Source organism: Haemaphysalis longicornis, unplaced genomic scaffold (genome assembly GCF_048455015.1).
Source record: "Haemaphysalis longicornis isolate Haplotype H1 unplaced genomic scaffold, Haemaphysalis longicornis Haplotype H1 scaffold_7, whole genome shotgun sequence".
Lineage (NCBI taxonomy): Eukaryota > Metazoa > Arthropoda > Arachnida > Ixodida > Ixodidae > Haemaphysalis > Haemaphysalis longicornis.
The window spans coordinates 33,803,949-33,820,325 of NW_027526422.1; the positions used below are offsets into that span (position 1 = coordinate 33,803,949).

At 45.8% G+C, this 16,377-nt stretch overlaps 2 protein-coding genes across 3 annotated transcripts; one reads left to right on the forward strand and one right to left on the reverse strand.

Annotated features, from left to right (window-relative positions):
- The first annotated feature begins 17 nt into the window (after positions 1-17).
- LOC144145155 (BLOC-2 complex member HPS3) lies at positions 18-4,117 on the forward strand. Its single transcript, XM_077676658.1, has one exon. It carries the CDS (start codon positions 479-481, stop codon positions 3,731-3,733), a length of 3,255 nt encoding a protein of 1,084 aa, XP_077532784.1. The 5' UTR covers positions 18-478; the 3' UTR covers positions 3,734-4,117.
- Positions 4,118-7,471: 3,354 nt separating this feature from the next.
- Slx1 (structure-specific endonuclease subunit SLX1) lies at positions 7,472-14,510 on the reverse strand. 2 transcript variants are annotated; one of them, XM_077676659.1, is made up of 4 exons: positions 14,149-14,508; positions 13,690-13,741; positions 12,472-12,657; positions 7,472-11,038 (listed from the first exon to the last, which is right to left on the reverse strand). In XM_077676659.1, the coding sequence occupies exons 1-4, from the start codon at positions 14,313-14,315 to the stop codon at positions 10,697-10,699; spliced, it is 747 nt and encodes a 248-aa protein (XP_077532785.1). In that variant the 5' UTR covers positions 14,316-14,508; the 3' UTR covers positions 7,472-10,696. The 2 variants fall into 2 exon arrangements, with proteins under 2 accessions (XP_077532785.1, XP_077532786.1); XM_077676660.1 differs by having other exon boundaries at positions 10,681-11,001; positions 14,149-14,510.
- Between the last annotated feature and the right edge of the window lie 1,867 nt (positions 14,511-16,377).

Here is a 16,377-nt window from a genome sequence, read left to right on the forward strand (position 1 = left end):
GACAAAAGATCGTGGCAAAGCCGGCACAGTGCAGCTTGTCAAGGCACAGTTGTTTCTATGTTGTAAAATGTGCAGTCCAGAGGCGCAGGCACGTATAGCGAAGAATGTCTTCAACTACCTGAGTGAAACGAGCGACTGGTGGGAAATAGAGGCGAAGCTCTGCAGGGAGTGCAACACACACTACTTGCAGGGCAAGCGAACGAAGGACGCCGAATCTACGGTTTTGGTTCCTGTCTCAGTTAGCGTTACGCTGAACTTCGAAGCGATACAGAACCTTCTGTCGTGCTTGCCGTCTGCCCCCAAAGTGACCCTAGCCCTGCAGGGTGGCGACACGGGCGTAATTTTCTACGACATCGCTCCCGGGATCGTGCAGCCGCCCGAAGTCAGCGCTGCTAGAGACAATAAACGCGCCACTGAAAACTGAAGTTGCTAAAGCTACAAGCAGTGAGAAAACGTTTGCTCCGCCGCGTCTCCCGCCATGGAAGGCTTGGGTGAAGCGCCCAGCAGTACCAACTCTCGGATGTTGGCATGTCACAATTTCGTTTCCCAGGACGTCTTCACCACGGAAGACAAGGACATTGTGTCGATGTGCGCGGCTGGCGACAAACTGCTTATCGCCACCTCCAGAATGAACATCGAAGTGCGTGATCTGAATTCGAAGGGACAGCTGTTGATGGCCTTTCCGACCACTGATCAGGCGCTGACGATCGTGTACTGCGAGGGCGCCAACTTTGTCCTGACATTGGAGAAAGAAATGTCGCGGTCGGTCGACATGTTCCACGTGCGCGCATATTTCAACTGGTGGGTCGAGCCCTGCAACCAGGTCCCGAAGACAAGAGACGCTGGATCCCAACCAGCAAGCAACGGGGCTGCCGACAGCCGCCTCGAAATAGTCGAGCTGCCTTCGAAGCGGCCTGCTGTTTCTTGCATTGGATGTTGCCGCCAGTCGGGCACGAGCGTAGTAGCGAGTGGTAGTTCTGTCTCCGTGTTTGTTTTACGAAATCGCTACGACGTAGCGAGAAAGCAGTCCTACAACGACTTCGAGCTGCTGTTAGTGCTCAAAGTAAGCTTCCATCCGAACAGCCTTCACGTCTGCGAAGATCATGTAGCCTGCTGTTCTGACAGCGAGCTACTCGTGCTCAAGATTTGTCTAAAAACGGACGCAGAAAATTTGTTCGCCACTGCCCAGAGTGTTCCTGTCAAGCAGAAGAAAAAGCAGGCACCCACAAATACTCACGATTTAAGCAGCCCTGTTGTGGACGATGCGCACTACGTTGAGTTGAAATTTGACTCTGAGGACTCAGTAGAATGGGCAAATGCAGGTTGGGAGCAAGAATGGAAGGCTGTCCTGCATCCTTCATGCTTCCCTGTACAGCTGACCCTCAAGTCTATGGAAGAGGCTGGCGCAGATAAAGATGCCGACGTGGTCATACTTGGACCCAGGGTTAATCCTCCGGCAGTTTGCAATGTTTTTGTGACCGTCAGTCCCGACACTGACCTCATCTCTTCCATTGACGAAGTCTCCGCAGTCATGCTGCTTTACAGGAAATTCTGCACCAAAGCTAATCGGCACTTGAAAGCATTCCATTGGGTGCCGTACTATGTTAATGACAGCAAGGGTGCTAGCATGTTAGACCCACTCACAGAGGCAATATCTACTCCCCTGGAGACTGCAGCATCCGTCTTGCACTCGAGGGTATTCAACAAACTAAAAACATTAGCCTGTCTAGTGTCCTCCGAGACGCACGGCTACTTTTACACCTTGAGTGGCGTCTCGGAACTTGTGAGCATTTACTCATATTCGAAGGAAGCAGAAAGCGTGGCAATCGACGCCTGCTTCCTTCACGCTCTCACAGGTGCTGGGCTAGAGACGTACACAGTTCCCGTTCCATGTGAGCTGCCAGATGCTGCTGAAACAAGCACAGATAGGTTTGGGAGACCGACCATGATGGTTGGTTTGCGACCTTTCTTGGGAATCAAAACCTTGCTCATAGCAGACCAGCATCTAGTGCTAGCCACTGCAAGTGGTGTCACCAGCGGAGAGGCCTCGGAGCCGTCGTGCACGTTGTATTCTCTCTTAAAGCCTGCCATAAATCGTTTCTTTTATGACCTCGAAGAGGCTGCAAGTAAGACCAGGAAAGAAGACGAGTTAGCATATGTAAATGCTATCAAGGAAGGGCTTCGTCTTCTGAAAGTGTGCGTCTCATCGCACGGAAAGTACTCGTGCAGTTCCGAGTTCCTCGCCACATACGCAGATGCCTGCTGTATCCTGGGGGACATTTTCCTAAAGAGCGATGCGTCAACTGAGAAAGACTGTGCGGCATCCTATTATGCGCTGTCAGAAGCAAACATGGAAACAATTGTGAATAGGATACTGTTCTTTAAAGGTATTGTGAGCCATACCACCCTGACAAAAGTTATTGTACAGTACGTCAAACTAGTTTGCGCCCAGCCTCCTCCTTCGCCTGCCAAGAAGCCCGTGTCCCCTTCACTGGCCGACACCATACTTGAAATCTTTGCAGAAGAATGCCCAGAGTACATGCACAAGCTCGTACTGTGTTCTGGCATCACGGCCTTCAGCTCTGATAAGGCCCTGAACCGGCTCAGGAAAAGGCTAGCCAACAGAAGACAAAGCCAGGGCTACGCCGCAGACAGCCTGGCAGTTGCACACTTGCTGCTTCAAGCACAGAATGCGGACATGGCACAGAACCTGCTGAAGACTCTCTCCAAGGAGTTTCTAACGCCGGTACTCTTGGACTTGCATGAGCTCATTCACAAGGACCAGTACCTCACACAACTGGGCCAGCTTGTCAAGCTCACTAGGCCGGATGTCTATTTCTCCATGCTCGTCCACCTGAAGAATGCCGGCACGATGTCGCCCGAGCAGATTGTCCTCATTCTCCAGCACGCAAGCCCCGGGTCCGAGCCCCACTGCGTGCCGCTGCTCAGAGAGTTCCTCGAGGCCATCCTGTCCAGCAAGCGAACCAACGCCCAGGCCTACCCCCACCTGCTCATGATGCTAGTCAAGGTGTACGTGGGAAAGCTGGCGCCCTACAGTGGTTCTGGGAGCCCCCAGCAAACGCTCTCGCAGTTGGTCCACACAAAGCCAACGACGCTGTTTGGGAACCGGCCCGCATGGCTTCTAGAACTTCCCCCCTTTTTCGGTCGAGCCGTCACCAAGACATGCGACCAGTACTCGACCACCATGAACCTGGCCGAATGCTGTGCCTGTTCCAGCTGCTGGGATGAACTGCTTCGGATGCAGTCCCTGCTCTACTCGGATCTGCTGTCGGCCTCTCTGCGCTCGCAGGTCCTGGAGTTGTTGGAAAAGTCGTCGCTCGCGGTGTCCGACAACTACGTCTCGCTGAAGGTGCTGTGCCTGCCGCCCGGTCAGGCACGCTCACTGCTTCTCAAGTCCTACCCGAGCGCCGTGCTGGGCTTCATGGAGAGCAAGTTTCCGGAGGACAGTGCAGAGTGGGCCTCCTTGTACACGGACGTGAGTGACAAGCTGCAAGCTTGTAAGAAAAAGAAAGGGTCCGTCTACAGCCACATTTCGGAAGCTGCCCTCTCGTACCTAAGTGAAGTGCTGACGCCTGTGCAGCTGCTCGACCTGCTGCCTCCTGGGAAGCAGGAACATGTCGAGCATGTGAAGCATTGCATGGAACGGTACCAGGCCAAGCTGTTGAGGGAAAAGATAATTGCCCTTGGCACCGAGCTAAAGGAGATGATGTAATGAAGGCGGGAAAAGAAATTGTGCTCTTCGTTTTCCAGCTGCATTGCATCAATGGTTTTGGGCTTTTGTGATTGAGAAAAACTTTTGGTGTGCAGTACTGCCTATGCAGAAATCCTGACCTGTCGTTGTAGAACGTCGCATTCCCGTAGAAAATAAACGCTTATTTGTTTCGACACAGCACTCAGATTAAGTTGTATTTGACTACAGGCTTTACAGCAGCTGCCAGATATTTCAGTTGCCTTTGACACTTCACAAATTAAGGAAGCAAGTTTGCAATTACAAATGCACCCAAAATTTATTTTTATTTTCATACCTCAAGGGCCTCAAAGGAGGATGCCCTATATGAGGGTTGGCAAACTTGTACAAAAAACGAAGGTAAGGGGGGGGGGGGGGGTGTTCCGGCTACATAACTATATACAAGACTAATACATCAATAAATGAGTGAAAAAGCATAAAAACAATACGATTACTGCTAACAAAGCATGCCTAGAAATTAAAATTGCCATGGTGTTGAGAACTACCTTGATAGTTAAAAAATTATGGTATAAACTGGCATGCTTCAATGAGAAGAGTTTTGGAAATACTGTAAGGAAGTTGATGCAACGTGTGAAAACTCATCTAAGGGCATCCACAGGGGGGGGGGGGAGGAAAAGTACTTCCCTGCTTCTGAGTTTGGTGCTGTAAGGAACCTTATTTCAATGAAGTTTAGATTGGTAAAAAAGCTGATTGGTATGTTGTTGCGGCGAGGGGCCGGTGAAGTGTGGTGGACAATCCTGTGGCACAGCACCTGCACACAAGAGAGCCGTGCCAACGGATGCAGAGGCAGTGCTGTTCAGATCATCGTTTACGGATCCAAAACTCTTTCCAACCGGTCTAAATTATCTTTTCTAAGCGCCTTGCAATTAAATAAGAATTCTATTTATTTTCACTGTCTGCAGTTGATTGGCCGATCCCTTGATTCGGTATGTGCTTTTTGTGCTTTTGATTGGCCGATTCCCTGATTGGGTATGTGACCGCATGCTTTTGTGCAGATAGCCTTTTGTTTGCACTTGTTCCTCTCCCCATTTTTAGTTTAAATGTGGCCCTTTCAATGCATTGCTTTGTGCGTTTGCAAACGGTAGCACTTGGCTCGTGCCTCTCCGAGCAATCCTTGACCCATTCATGACAGCTGTCTAGAATTGCAATATGATCATGTGAATTTTTTTTTTTCACATTATTTTGCAAGGACAGTAGTTTCATTCCCCAACCCTGATAACATAGGTACGATATGCACCTTCCCCCCTCTTTCTTGAAAAAAAAATGTCTGTGGATGCCCTCTTCCATCCTGCGCTTCCATATCTTCAATCTGGTTACTTATTGCTGTGTAGGAAGACATGTCTATAATGCCTTCTTTGCAAATAAATGCATGCATTGTACAGAAAATTTGTAGATTTTTATAAATAAGTTCTAGTGAGATTGATTTCGTACTTTTTGAAGTGTGGGTTATGTTGTGAATTCGTTTTGCTCATTCTTGCATATGTACAGTATATATATATATATATATATATATATATATATATATATATATATACATATCAAGGTTGCAGTCGTCATTTCCAGTGCTATTCGGCTTTTTTCGAAATATATAATAGGGCCGAATGACGTGTGCTTGTCACGTTTCTTTGATTCATTGATAAATAAGCGAAAATATAAGTCGAGAAAAAATCCGCCGTTTTCCGGGAGCGGGACTCGAACCCACATCTCCGCATAACCGGTTATGCGGAGATGTGGGTTCGAGTCCCGCTCCCGGAAAACGGCGGATTTTTTCTCGACTTATATTTTCGCTTATTTATCAATGAATCAAAGAAACGTGACAAGCACACGTCATTCGGCCCTATTATATATTTCGAAAAAAGCCGAATAGCACTGGAAATGACGACTGCAACCTTGATATGTATCTTTACCGAGTCCCTCGTCCCGTATCTCTCTGTTCTGCTACATGCATTGCGAGGCACTGGCTCCAGCAGTTCGGATATGCCAATTGCTAACCCCGACCTCCGACCACGTTCTACGTGGCGGCCGCTGGGAAAGAAGACGTTCTACGTCTCCCGCGGTAGTCGAGGGGCGGCGCTAGTTGACCGGCCTCAGAGCTCTTGTAAATATAAACCCCCGCTTTAAAGTCGAGAGAGAAGCCGCTGTGGGGATAGCGTAATGGTGAACGCACCGCACCGGTTATGCGGAGATGTGGGTTCGAGTCCCGCTCCCGGAAAACGGCGGATTTTTTCTCGACTTATATTTTCGCTTATTTATCAATGAATCAAAGAAACGTGACAAGCACACGTCATTCGGCCCTATTATATATTTCGAAAAAAGCCGAATAGCACTGGAAATGACGACTGCAACCTTGATATGTATCTTTACCGAGTCCCTCGTCCCGTATCTCTCTGTTCTGCTATATATATATATATATATATATATATATATATATATATATATATATGTGTGTGTGTGTGTGTGTGCGTGTGTGTGTGATCATGAAGAGAATAATAAAGCTGTACAGCAGCAGTGACTGAATTATCATTCAATATTTGTTTGGACAGTTTGTCTTGCATCATGAAATACTGACATGTGACACATTTGACACTTCATTCCCCGAAAAACTTTTTCACATCTGAGTAGTCGGTACTGCAAGGTCTGTAAGCATTTAAAGTGAATGTGTATTAGAACGCTTGGCTGGACATAAAAATGAATGTTTGCCCTCCCCCCCATTTGTTAGATGCCACTTGTGTCAGCAGCCAGAAACTGATAACTATGTTTTGGATTGTTCTGCGATCCCATGCTTTTCTGGTACATGTGTCAAAGTTATACATAGAAAGAACAGAAACTTGTAAATGTATCAGTTCTTAAGCTTTTGCCAAGCTACCTGAGTATACTGTGATAGCTCTTCTGCTGAGGCATTTGATTGATGCAACAGTTTATCGTTTGTAAGTGGTGTCACTGGTAGAAACCAAATTGACAGAAGGCAGCTCTGGTCAACAGCGCATACGCTGAGCAAAATACGCTACTGCAATGGCTGTAATTTCGGACACGTGTGTGTGTGCATGCGATCTGGTGAATTGCCGTGTAATGAGATTTGATCTTCAGAAGTAAACTTGCATTTTCTGTGCTTGTTCTTACTGGCTTAGTTTAACTAGCTGTCTTTCACTATTGGATAAACATCCTGATTTGACGAAATAATCAGGGTTGTGGTGACTTTGTTTCATTCAATTGAAGTTAAACTGTACAAAAATGAGCATTACTTGAACTGCACTAAACAAAACTTGTGGCACTTGGCTCATTTAATTTAAGGTGGACTGTACAACAATGTGCGTTACTTGAACTGCAGTAAACAAAACTTGTGGAAATAGGATAGCTGATGTTGTTAAGGGATTAACGATATTGTGTTTAAAAAAAAAATGCAGCATTAAGAACTTCACACCATCACGTTTGCTTGCATCTTGCCAAACAAGTGTTTCGAATAAACCATCTTGATAGCTTCTGCGGGTTCAGTGTCTGAATATTTTTGCCACTCCTTATTCTTAACATCATTTAATGCCCACAACTGCGATAAAAACGCTACAATGAGCACCATACCGGTACCTTTGAAATTGGGACAATGCTTCCCGCAAGGCACTCAATATTTACAATGTCAAGCTAGGGTTGTCTAGACAGCAAATAAACATTGGTCTGCACAGAGGACAACAAAATAACAACAAACCATTTCTTGGCTTAGCCAATGAATTTGTTCGTCCACAAAAGTTTAATTTCTTCAGCATTGTCGCACTTCTAGAATGAAAACTGCATGAATTACAATCTACGTACAGCAGCACAGACATCTACACTCATTAAAACACTAAAGAAGCACTTTTTTTTTTGTATCACTGGGCCCCATTATGTAAACATACCATAAGCTACAAAAGTTCAGAGCACACAGGGAGTAACTGCAGAAATTGCAAAATTAATCACAAGGGAGCGATGTGAAGGCTTGAGCCTTTTGCAGATGTAATTGGCGAGTGCATCACTACGTTCCCAACTGGGCAAAAGCTGCTTGTTGCCAGGCTTGTAGCATTGTTGGCACTCTCCGACACGTCGCCCGTCGCTGTCAAAGGACTGTTCACTGTCGCTCCATGTGGTTTCACACTTCATACATTCGATGCATACACAAGCAGGTGATTCTCCACCCACCAACCAATTACATTAAAATGTGATTGAAGAGTCTTCATAAACATGTGGTAGGCATTCTCTCACTCATGAACAACCCTTTCAGTAGATGTCTGGCCCCTAGTTACACTCTATGTTCTCCAAGCTTTTGTGGCAGATAATACGATGAAAAGATAAGTTAAATGTAACTCGAATTCGACTCTCCTCATTATTGTGAGCTTTTGTGCTAAAAAGCTCACAGAATGTCATCACCACAAACAACTTTTAAAGACTACACTCCTTGTGGTGCTAGCCAAACATGTAAATATTGGTCGGTCTGTCTGTCTGCATCCAAATCAGCATGAAATTTTATGGATGGACCAGCTCGTAAGTGAATAAATGACTGACTCACAACTCCTGGGGGGTCGCTTTATACTCTCCAACAATGGCCTACATTACAGATCAGGCAACAAACTCAGGTCAAAGACATTCCAGTTCAAATCAAGCATAAGAATGTGATGTTAATGATGGCAAACCAGTGGACCATTCCTTAATGGCGCGAATGCCGAGAGATGGAAAACAAATTAAGGGGAGACCAAAGACCCTATGGAGAGATGGAAATACGGAAATTTCGGGGGCATAGAATAGACTCAATAAGACAAGAGTGGTTGGACATCCCTGGCCTTCGTCCTGCAGTGGACACAATTGGGCTGTGGGTGATGATGATGGGGACCAACGAGCGACACACCAGTTGGTCCCATGATCTCTGGATGTGTTACCAACCAGCAAACCGTGATCCACAAATTATTAGTGACCACTAGAGCACTGCACAGGCCCGGGGTGACCCGGAAGCCCGGGCACCGCCTTAAGTCGATAATCGGCAGGCCCGGGCTCAATGCCACAGGCTTGGGCCGGGCTCAGGCTTGAATTCATGGGCCTGGCCGTTAATAGTTTCGACATGAAGTGTAGAAAAGAGCATTAAAGGTATGTTAAGAGTTTATTTTTATGCGATTCTTGATGATAGTTGCACGCATTGTTTTAAAAACGTGTTTTGTTTGGTCTGATCCTCACTATACTGTAATTTTAACGGCATTTCATGTACTGTATCAGGATTTTATATTTCGGGGCATTACATACCAAAGATACGATTACAAGGAATGCCCCTGTGGGAGGAGAAGGAGGAGGAGGAGGAATAACATTTATTTTTCTAAGGGAAAGAGGAGGGGGAAGGAGAGTGGGTGGTGGCCTCAGCCCACGCCGCCTTCAGGCCCCCCAGCAGCCCTCGCCCGGGAGATCAGGTACTCCTGATCCTCGAGCTGAAAGCTGGTCAGCCTGCACTCCCACTGCTCCAATGTAGGTGATGGAATTGGGCTGGGATGTTTGATGCATTCTCATACGAGGTGATAGGTGGTGTTTGGTGTATTGCATGTTGTGCAGTTGTAGGGAAAAACAGTTGGTGAAACATGATGCAAAATTGCCATGTTGTAGTAGGTCTGTGTTTGGATTCGGCGCCAGATTCAAGAGTCTTGTGTATTGAGTGATGGGTGAGGAGGATGGTAAAGGAGGCGCTCCCAGCGATAATGATATAAGATGTCCGTGTATGTTTTTGGGACTGACTGGCTTAACGAGGCGATTGGAGGTGTGTCGTCGGCCTCCCTTGGGAATGCCCGGAGTAAAATGTCGCGCCCCTGTGGGAAAGAGATTAATTTAGACAGCCTAGAGCTTTGCCCCTACGTCTAGATATCACACTGATTGAAATGTGGCTGCCGTGGCCAGGAATCGAACTTGCGTGCTAAAGAAACCCCACTGCTGAGCAAACACTGCAGGTAAAACATTTCAATGCACGTACGTACTCGTGGACTAAACCGAAGAACGAAAAATTTCAGTAATGCCAAATCGTGGTCGAAACAACCACATGAAGCTGCCAAGAATATGGTCATCAAAGCTGATGGTGTCTCTCATGTAAGAGTACGAGCTGTTATTACACTGATGTGCCGTGAACTGAAGATGGGGTAAGCTAAAGTATGTGCCCTTCTTTAATTTTTTGCATTTCAGTTCATCACGTGCTGTACAGACTAGACGCTCCATCTTATTGCCCACTATGAAGAAATTCAACCAAATGTAATAAACAAATTTTTTTGAGTGCCTAAGCCCAGGCGGGAAAGGTTCACTAACGAACGCCCTGGCCAGGTCCGAGCTAGGTGTTACGGTCCCGGGTCGGGCTCGGGCTTCATAAAGTGCCCCCCCCCCATGAATCACTGGTGGAGCACATGACCCACAGATAGATCAAGTGAACCAGAGGAGGAGGACTAGAAAGAGGAGTGCAGTGGGAGGGGGAAGGATATGAGGGCAGGAGGATGTGAAGGGGGTAGGGTGGGAGAGAAGGAGGACAAAGAGTGGCTTTAAGCCGCCACAGTGGCTCAGTGGCTAAGGCATGATATTGCCAAGCCGGGGGTATGGACTCGATGGCGGTGACCACTTTTCTGATACATGGCGAATAACAAAAATGCCTCTGTGTCGAGATTTCGGCACGAATTAAGGATTCCGAGGTGGCTTAAATCAATATAGCACTCCACTATGGTGTGCCTCATGGCCCAGGTGTAACTTTGGCGTGTCTAATCCCTAAAATTAGAAAATTCGAAGCAGGGCTCTACTTGGAAAGGGCGGCAAGAATGCTATCCCCTTCTGACACCATTTGCAGTAAAGTAAGCGCATATGCGGCCAAATTTTTTGTTCTGCAGCTTCTAAACTTAAAGAAAGGGGCAGTAAGAGACTAAAGGATGCACCTATCCATGATTTTGCTAGTCAGTCAGAGCTACTAGGAGCTTTAGGTTTTGGGCGGTTGCATCTGTTGTGACGCACCACGTCGCCCCAAAGCAGCCACCTCTTGCACTTGGGGCAGTCACCACTCACTGGTATAGTCTGACCGGCGTCGTTCTTTAGGAAAAGTCTAGCGAGGCAACACAGGTGGGAAGCAGCGTGGCACTCCGGATGAGGACACTCAACGAGGCTCTTTCTGCGCTCCACTGGTTCACGGCACACGATGCAGGTCGGTGCTGTGGAGATTGGGGCTTGGATTGCAGGAGCACGGACTGCCCGGACAGGCCCGACTGCAATGGCCATGTGGAGTGGGGGGCTAAAATCAGGCTGCAAAAGACAGTGATGAGCAAACGTATTCTTAATCACTGAAAGAAGCCCTGATTGTAGAAACCTCTTTTTTCCTGCCGTCAAAGTGTTTCAGGCAAAATTACAACAAACGGCGGTAAGGTTGCTGCAGGCGTGCTTATCTTAGGCCTCTACTTTTTGCCTTCCTATGTAAAGCAGCCATTTCTAAAAAGCAGCAAGAAATTTCTTTCTAGCAGGCCTTGCGCTACGCAACCAATTCCCTCACTCACCTGTCTTGATGATCTTTAAAAGATGATAGATGCTTTTGTTGTTCCTCCTCAGATCACAGCCAGAAAATGCAAGCCTCTATGCTAAGTGTTTGGGCCTCTCTCTAACTTTACCTGAGTTTACATGGCACCAACAAACTGAATTTTTTTGCAAGCATCGTGATACCTTCAAGTGGTGAAGGGGTTATCATAAAGCAACCAGATTTACCTTTGAAACGAACATCAAGATTCAGCAAGTATAATGGTTACTCAGAAATTGTCAACCTGTTCAAGTTCTGGACTTTTCCCTGGTTGTTTCGTGCAAACTTGTGATGTGCACTCAGTAGGCATGTTCTCTGCACTTGGCCATGCTAAAAATGCACAGGTGGGAAACAGCACAGAAACCCAGAACTAGGAATTAAAAGCAAAGTTCTTTATCTTGAAAAAACTGCACAGCAACTAACAAGAATGCAAAAATTAAGTTATTCTTTCTGTGATGGTGCGTGTCTCTCTACTACTGAATATGTTGTTGTTGGAAAGATTTTCCAAGGTGAATTTGCACTAACTAGCTCAAATGTGGAAATTGCAAAAGCTTAATCCCCAAACACCATTCATTTTTTCTTCCTCTTTTTGACTAGTGCCAGATGGCATTCACATCAACATGTGCACATGTCAAGGATGTTTTGGAATTGAGCAATAATCAATGCATAATTAACCTCTCCAGCCTTGGAGAAGGTTTAAGCTCTGTAGGCACAAATGTTTGCCTTCTACAACTTACTCTTCCTTGCAACCATATGTATAAACACTGGTTACACAGGACAGCTTTTGGTTATACATCACTGCACAGCAACCCATGACTTCATTTAGATTCACAGCATGTAAGCTGGAGTTCTGAGAGAATGGACACAAAAGATAAATTTACCCCGCCATATTAAACCTCATAAGATTTGAATATTTCTAACCACATCGACTTTATTTTTTCTGTTCTTACACCTATAGTTTACTTCTATACCTATGTTAATATTGCATTCATGCTTTTGTGCCCATGTTCTGCTCTCGTACCTCAGTGTAATAAAAACAGCTGATAGTCAGTAAGGTGCTTCTCCCTATCACCCAAGTTTACCGCACATTATCTCACTCACTAGTTGACTAACTGAGCACCACTTCGTTCCACAGTATCTTGAATCGAATTGAAAACGTGGTACCCACCTGAAAGTCGATCTGATAGTCTTCAATGAGCCACTGAATGGTCAGTGGCAGCCTCACCCACGGGACCGCCCGCAGCATGTGGGAGACGACCCTAAACAAGTACGCGAATCGAGTTTCCTTGCGGAGCTTTTGGCCGACGTGGCCAAGCCGACGAGATCGCTCTGGATGCTGCCAAGCCCACTCAAACTGCGGTGTGAAAAAAAGTTCAGTTCAACACCACAAAGAGTTTATAGTGCTCACTTTGACCGGAAGGTTTATGATAAGTATTGACATCTTGTTTTTATGTCTACTTGTTGACACCGTCAGTCTTTACTTATTGACACAACTGTTTTTTTTTTAATTACACCATTATTGACACCATCAGCCCAAATAAGCATTCCTGATAGATCATTGTGAAACCTCTTAGTGCTTACAGTTAATTCCGTTTGCTTTGACCATTAATAAAACTTGTATGGGGGGAAAGACGCTGCAAAATAGTATTTGCAAAACTGGTGGCAACCAGATTCACACTGCTGGCTTGAGGATTCAGCATTAGCAAGTTTCTAAGATCTAACGCAGGTACTGTCAAGTTCAAAAGTTCTCAAGCTACGATGACAGCCATTCTACATCAAAGAACTTAAAGCAGGATCTTCATTACAACTATTTGCTTTGTTAATGACCGAATTTGGAAAGGTTTTAGGATTATGATCAGGTTGAGTTTTCCAGCATAGGTGACGAGCATAGTGGCCCGGCGACTTGTGGCCAAGACTGCATATGTAAAAACGAAGCTTGTAACCCTAATATAACTAGATCTAGCTAAAGTGTAGCTTCCAACGCTGTCTGCCTTGCTGTAATTTTTCTATGCAATTTATGCATCACTGCAGGCCTTGTGTTGTTGGTGGAATTCACTAGTAGAGCACAGTGAGTGTATAAGCTCACAACTTTGCATTGCTTGCAGTGTAATCATACCATGAAAAACTGAAAAAAGTAACTATTGCATTCTGGGTTACCTATCATCTTGCCTCTGTTAGTATTCTTCAATCTTTCCTGGCAGAGATAATTTCTCGTTGCTTCCAAAGCGAATATGTTCACAGGCAAAATGACCCACCTTAGATTCCCAGAAAAAATAGAACGTGCAAACTGATCAAAATATGTTGGTATAAAAATTCATGCCTTTAATATGCGACAGAGTATAGACTTCTGGGCGCTACGAGATGATAATGACGCAAATAAACTTACTCGTAAGGCTGATATTTCGTTCGGGAAGCCGTGTATAATCAGTGCCATGTCCCTGAAAGGATCCCAAAACGACAACAAAGGATATTTATTGCATTGAGTTAGTATTAACCGACTAAAGCTTGTTTTCCTAATTATTGATCAGTAACATATGCTGATGGAAAAGTTACCGTGCAATAAGTCGCGCACAAGTTTTGCACAAAATTGACAGAAATTTAAAATGTTCGTCTTTGAGCGCAGCACTGCAATGTTTTGCGGCACCCGTCGAAGACTTCAACTTGATGCGACTAAGGTCCGTGTATGTAATCTGGCACAGGACCTTATTCAACAGCGGTAGCAGTGCATTTAATAAACAAGCTTTTTTGGAACACCCGAAAAAGCGAGGCCGCGCAGCCCGTGAAAACAGACAACACGGCCCGTTAGTGAATATGTATTTTTAAATAACGCGCCAGCGTTCCTCACCACGGGCCTTTACAGCTTGTGCGCCAAGCTCCTCCAGCCTTCAAGCCCTTGTTGTGTTGCTTTATCCTTCTGTTGGGGTCCACTGTGAATCCAATGTAGGTGTGCCCTTTGTATTTTGGGTTCGTACAGTAAAGGAGGTAGCAGCCGTAGAACTGTTCCACTTCCATGCTGCACAGGCGTTCGCTTGTACCATTACAGCAGAATAAGCCGCTTGTAACGTCTCGCCGGCACTTCAGATGTTGTAGACCATCTTAACCTTCGCTATGTAACTTTTTTCTCGCGTAGCACGTCCCACGAGGGAATTTATGCGTCCGTTTAATCTACCCGCGTCCGTTATTTGCGGTTTGAGCCAAGCCGCAGTAAACAAAAAAATGGCGTTAAGTATGACAATTTTTAATAAAATGCACAAAATTAACATAAAAATAAAATAGCATAATCAAATGCACCTAAATTTAATATCACAGCACACAAAAACAAGCGAAAAGAATAGGTATTAAATGTGCCTCAGAAAGCTGCCCGCGTAATTCAAAATGGCAGAAACGTGCCTGAAGGTAGAGTGGCCAGTGCGGCCAAATTTAACATTTCCTACCCGGGCAGTATTAGGAAAAGAGAGCTCTGGAATAATGTTTTGCGTTTCACTTCCATCAGAAAAGCCGCCGCCGCGACCGGGAATCGAACCTGCGACCTCGAGCTCAGCAGCACAACGCCTTAGCCACTGAGCCACCGCGGCGGGTCTCTGAGATGCCGTCAAGAATATCTTGCAGGCGTCTTGTAGCTCAGGCGTAGCGTCGCGTTAACCGAGCTACAGGATGGCTCTTGCCAATGTCTATAAAAATCTCGATCAGATGTTGCGTAGAAATCTTAAAGGTCTTGCCAAGATGTCGTATAGAAGTGTGGTATCTATAGCTGTCCCAATGTAAAGATCAAGATGTCTTGAACAGCTAGACAAGATAATTTTTAGACCTATACAAGACGTGCTTGCGTTCAGTGGGTGCGGTGCCGCTCTTGTACTTGTAAGCTTGAACAAGAGCTCTCGCCTTCGTGCCAGTCTTCGGCTGCCACTGCGGCGCCGCTCTTGTACTTGTAGGCTTGAACAAGAGTTGGTCCTCGTAACGCTTGGCTCCTGTGCAAGCTCTTCATCACTGCTCGCCTAGTCATTCGTGGCAATCCCTTTTTCTATGATGGCCTCTACGATGTCGTCAGGTGTGATGTCAGAGCAAACCAGTGCCTGGTCGTGCACCAAGACGTAATCGTCGGACATTACAACCGATGCTGCGGCGCAACACGCAGTGTACGTGCTTATCGATCCTCAGCTTCGTGGCCTAACTGGATGACTCAAAGTCATCGGGACACCTATCAGCTGCACGTTACCACGCGTTCGGCAAGGCGTATTCGTCATCAAACAACTATTCAGCGATTGCGAACGCCTGAATTTCTTTGTTAAACAGGCAAATTCTCTGTAGTGGTCTTCGCTGTAGTGGAGTTCACATTACATAGAAAGCATAGGAATCTGGCCAGGACATATGGCATGCTTCGTTGTACAAGCTATTTCGTAGCAGAAGCGTTCGTTGTAGCGGTGTTTGACTGTGCATCCAAGCGGGTCAGCGTTTAAGTAACACATATTTCTACCAATGACTTGACACAGGTATACCTGTCGAACATGTCGAATGACAGTAATGGCATACGTAACCTTTTTTTTTCTGCATACATACATTATCTTGTAGAAATTGTAGATATAAAACCAGGACTCTGTAAGACACTTACTGCAGCACATAAATACCCAAAAGGTTATATATGCTTCCTAAAATTCATAAAAAAAGGGAACCATGGCAGTTCACTAGTACGGATTCTTGGGCAAGTTGGTGTGGCGATCTTGACGAATTCATAGCGCCAAAAGAACGAGGACGGAGAGAGAACACACAACACAGCGCTAACTTCCAACTAATTTTATTTCACACAAACGTACATATATGTATCCCCAGCCTACCCGCAACCTTTTTGCGCTATGAATTCGTCAAGAACCATGGCAGACCAATAATTTCGGGAGGGGTACTTTACACGAGCCAATATGAAGCTGAAAAGACTCACTGGATCGGATAATACCAACAACACATTCATCTTACCTACGTGATACTAACCACATTCTACTGGTAATCGGCGACAAAAAAAAAAAAAAAGATCCCGATGGCTGTAGTTACAGTACTCCTTTTTGATTATCCATGTTGTCTC

Excerpts from the sequence above, each read along its gene's own strand:
- Slx1 (XM_077676659.1), bottom strand. The coding sequence starts at position 14,315 with ATGGAAGTGGAACAGTTCTACGGCTGCTACCTCCTTTACTGTACGAAC. Across the intron at positions 12,658-13,689 it reads ACGAAATATCAGCCTTACGA|TTTGAGTGGGCTTGGCAGCA; the intron begins GTAAGTTTATTT and ends TTCACACCGCAG. Across the intron at positions 11,039-12,471 it reads ACTATCAGATCGACTTTCAG|CCTGATTTTAGCCCCCCACT; the intron begins GTGGGTACCACG and ends TGTCTTTTGCAG.
- LOC144145155 (XM_077676658.1), top strand. The coding sequence starts at position 479 with ATGGAAGGCTTGGGTGAAGCGCCCAGCAGTACCAACTCTCGGATGTTG.